The sequence below is a fragment of the Triticum dicoccoides genome, chromosome 7A, assembly GCF_002162155.2.
Source record: "Triticum dicoccoides isolate Atlit2015 ecotype Zavitan chromosome 7A, WEW_v2.0, whole genome shotgun sequence".
In the NCBI taxonomy this organism is placed as follows: domain Eukaryota; kingdom Viridiplantae; phylum Streptophyta; class Magnoliopsida; order Poales; family Poaceae; genus Triticum; species Triticum dicoccoides.
Window position 1 is genome coordinate 139,992,475 of NC_041392.1, and position 3,485 is coordinate 139,995,959.

Genomic DNA, 3,485 nt, shown 5'->3' on the forward strand with positions numbered 1-3,485 from the left:
TAAACTGATGAACGGTGAATAACACTGTTCACTATTAGAAATTCAGGATTTTCTCTTTTTTGTGTAGCTCTTACCATAATGTATTTCATTGTCAGATTTTATACACATGTACAATACATTCATATGAATGTTTAGAATTTTTTGAAACTCCAAAAATGTAATTATTGAACTTTTCAAAATATTCATCTCCATGGAGGTCTCCCGCCAAAAGCCCTCACTCGCTTTGACAGCAGCTACAAAGCAAACTAGGTAAGGGCCGGTGTGTGGGTGATGTCTAGGGGTGTTAACGTACTAAGGTGTAAAGTGTGCCAATTTTCAGACAGTTTGGACCCCTATACAGGGTTCGTACTTGCTGTAGAATTCAGAATTCGTTCCAGAAACTGGAAGAAGATGGTGTGCTCAAAAGAAAAAGCTACTGAGTGGGTTAGTGGCATTTTTAGTGTTAGTTTGACCCAAACAATTTATACAAATTTATTGGGAATTTTAGAGCAACAGAAAAACTAGTTGCTTCACAACTCAAGGGTTTTTGGAAGCTCAAAACCTTTTTAGAAGAAGAAAAACTCTTGAGAAAATTTTGGGAGAAGTAGCTATTCAGATGGTTAGGGTTGGCGATAACCAGAGTATGTTATCTGAGTTATGTTTTTGATTTGGTCAAGTCCAAGAAAATCAGGGGAAAGAAGATCCAAACCAAATCCCAGAAAAGAAACTCCAACTTGATCCTGATTCCTGAAGAAAAAGGGCCAAATTTCAGGGTGTTAAAATCTCCGTCATTCTTTGCCCGGATCATGCCGGCATCTTCCGCTGGAGGTCCAGCTCGTGGAACTTCACTAGCTCCTCAAGAGTTTGCAGCGGCTACTAGATGCCCGAACATCACCAGTTGCTTGGGTTCGCTCCAGGAACTGGCTGATGCGACTGGATGGACATGGATGAACATTGAGGAACAAACATCAATCAGAAACAACACATCCACCACAAATCAAGTAATCACGTCAAACTTCCGGAAATCAACAAGTTCTTGACCATTTCTAAACAAAAAAAGTTCATGACCAGTTTCACTACCAAATCAGTTCATTGCCTCAAACTAGAGGAAATCAACAAAGTTTAATGACGAATTTTCACCAGCAAAGTAGTTCATCATTCGTTTTTTTTTTTTGGTTGTGGAAAATCGACAGAGTTCCGGATCAACTTCTCCATCAAAGTATAGTTGACAATATGAAGAAGTAAACACATAGTAGGATAAACACAAAACATTCAGGGAACCACCAAATCAGTTAATCACATTATACTTGAGAAAATCAACGAAGCAGGACATAAACAAGGAAACGCCTATCTCATGTGACTGTTACAATTGTTACAAAAACCCTACAGCTACAAACTGGAACAATTGCAGTTGTTACAAGAAGTTAAACTCGAGGATAAGCACAGAAAATTGTATGAGATCAGACAAGCAAAAAATTCACAAAAACAATTCAAGGATAAGCACAAAAAATTCACGGAACAGCAAGCAAAAATCATCAACCTGTAACCGCCCGTTCACCAACTCCATGACGTCAAACTAGAGGATAGGCATGAATGCTCAGCTTTTTACAGAAAGCTTAAAGCAATACAAATCAAGAACGAGGAAAGATAGGCAAGCGAGACTAGCTTAAGACAATCAAAGTAGTTCATCAGGCCAAACTTGAGACAATCAATAAAGTTCATGGCCAATTTCAGCACCAAATTAGTCCATCATATGCCAACTTAAGGAGATCAACATGGTTTCATGACCAATTTCAGCACCAAATGAGTTCATCATATGCCAAATTTGAGGAAATCAACAGAATTTCATGACCAATCTCACCACCAAAGCAAGTTCATCATATGGCCAACTAGAGGAAACTAACAGAGTTCGCGGCCAACTTCACCTACTCGATGCAAGACGATCAACGAAGCAAAACAAGGAAGAAAGACACCAAACATGACCACATCAACAAGGCGTCTTCCATGAGCACAACCACTGGGACTACTCGACCTTGACGTGGAAGACGTCCGTGCGCTCCTCCTCCTTGACCTTGAGCAGGGTGACCCAGAGCACGTCATTCTTCATCTCGGCCTTGATCTTGTCCATCTTGTACGCGTCAGCAGCAGGCACCTCGATGCGGCGGTTGTACCTCGGCATCGCGGAGTCGTCGTCGCCGTCCCAGGGCTGCTTCTCGCCCTCGCCCTCGATGACCAGGATGTTCTTGTCCGCGCGCGCCTTCACGTGGTCCTTGGTCAGCCCCGGCATCGGCACCTTGAGGTACACCGCGTCGTCGTCCTCCTTGGCCACCCAGCGTCTGAGCTGCGACGCCCCAGCACCAGCAGTGGAGGAGAGGCCGCCGGTCTGAGATGCGACGTCCTCCATCAAAGACAGCAGACGGGCCATGCTGGTCGGCGCGCCGAGCGAGTCGAGCACGTCTGCAAAATCAACACCAAGGACACCAAAAGCAGATCACAGGGCTGATTTGACTCACGGTGTTGAGACTTCAGCACGAAGGCAAAGAAACGGCGCGCCACGGGTAGGGAACGGAAGCATACCCTGCGAGAAGAAGCCGGCGCGGCACCCTCGCCCTTGCAAACGACGGCGGAGGCCATGGTCTCTCTCTCTCTCTCTTCTTTCCCTCTCTCTCTCTCTCTCTTCTTCTGTGATTTTGGATTCTTGTGGCTGAGCGAGACGGGGTGCGAAATGGAGGTGGTTTTGTAAAGGAAGAGCGGGAGGGATTTCTTGGGGGAGGAAATCAACAGAATTTCATGACCAATTTCATGACCAGTTTCACCACCAAAGCAAGTTCATCATATGCCCAACTAGAGGAAACTAACAGAGTTCGTGGCCAACTTCACCTACTCGATGCAAGACGATCAACGAAGCAAAACAAGGAAGAAAGACACCAAACATGACCACATCAACAAGGCGTCTTCCATGAGCACAACCACTGGGACTACTCGACCTTGACGTGGAAGACGTCCGTGCGCTCCTCCTCCTTGACCTTGAGCAGGGTGACCCAGAGCACGCCATTCTTCATCTCGGCCTTGATCTTGTCCATCTTGTACGCGTCAGCAGCAGGCACCTCGATGCGGCGGTTGTACCTCGGCATCGCGGAGTCGTCGTCGCCGTCCCAGGGCTGCTTCTCGCCCTCGCCCTCGATGACCAGGATGTTCTTGTCCGCGCGCGCCTTCACGTGGTCCAGGGGCGGAGCTGGGCCCCGGGCACCCAGGGCCCAGGCCCGGGGCGTGAAAAGTTTCACAGGCTATAATTATATAGATTTTTTTTCCAGGCCCGAGGTGCAGCTCGGTGGAAAGACGAAGGCCCAAACATTGATGGGCTGCCTTACCAGAACACACGCACGCATGAGGCAACACAACCCCACGATCGAGCGCAGACGAAACGCCGCCGCCGAGTCCGCACGCACGCAGGACAAGATCCATCTCCCAGCGCTCAGGCCGCCGTTCGCCGTGCTGTCGCCTCC

The 3,485-nt window shown here is 47.5% G+C and overlaps 2 protein-coding genes across 2 annotated transcripts in view; both read right to left on the bottom strand.

The window, feature by feature from the left end:
• Positions 1-1,778: 1,778 nt before the first annotated feature.
• On the bottom strand, positions 1,779-2,914 carry LOC119333294 (26.2 kDa heat shock protein, mitochondrial-like). Its single transcript, XM_037606233.1, has 3 exons — positions 2,908-2,914; positions 2,557-2,742; positions 1,779-2,436 (listed from the first exon to the last, which is right to left on the bottom strand). The coding sequence occupies exons 1-3, from the start codon at positions 2,912-2,914 to the stop codon at positions 2,003-2,005; spliced, it is 627 nt and encodes a 208-aa protein (XP_037462130.1). The 3' UTR covers positions 1,779-2,002.
• Positions 2,646-3,485, bottom strand: part of LOC119327735 (26.2 kDa heat shock protein, mitochondrial-like) — a 1,997-nt gene continuing 1,157 nt past the window's right edge. The window contains exon 3 of the mRNA XM_037600836.1: positions 2,646-3,214. Coding sequence (XP_037456733.1) covers positions 2,958-3,214 — 257 coding nt within the window. The 3' untranslated portion in view covers positions 2,646-2,957. The remainder of the gene's footprint in view (positions 3,215-3,485) is intronic.

What these genes read in the sequence shown, in the direction of transcription:
- LOC119333294 (XM_037606233.1), bottom strand. An exon ending in CGCCGGCTTCTTCTCGCAGG is followed by an intron (nt 2,437 to 2,556) that starts GTATGCTTCCGT and finishes TTGATTTTGCAG; the next exon opens with ACGTGCTCGACTCGCTCGGC.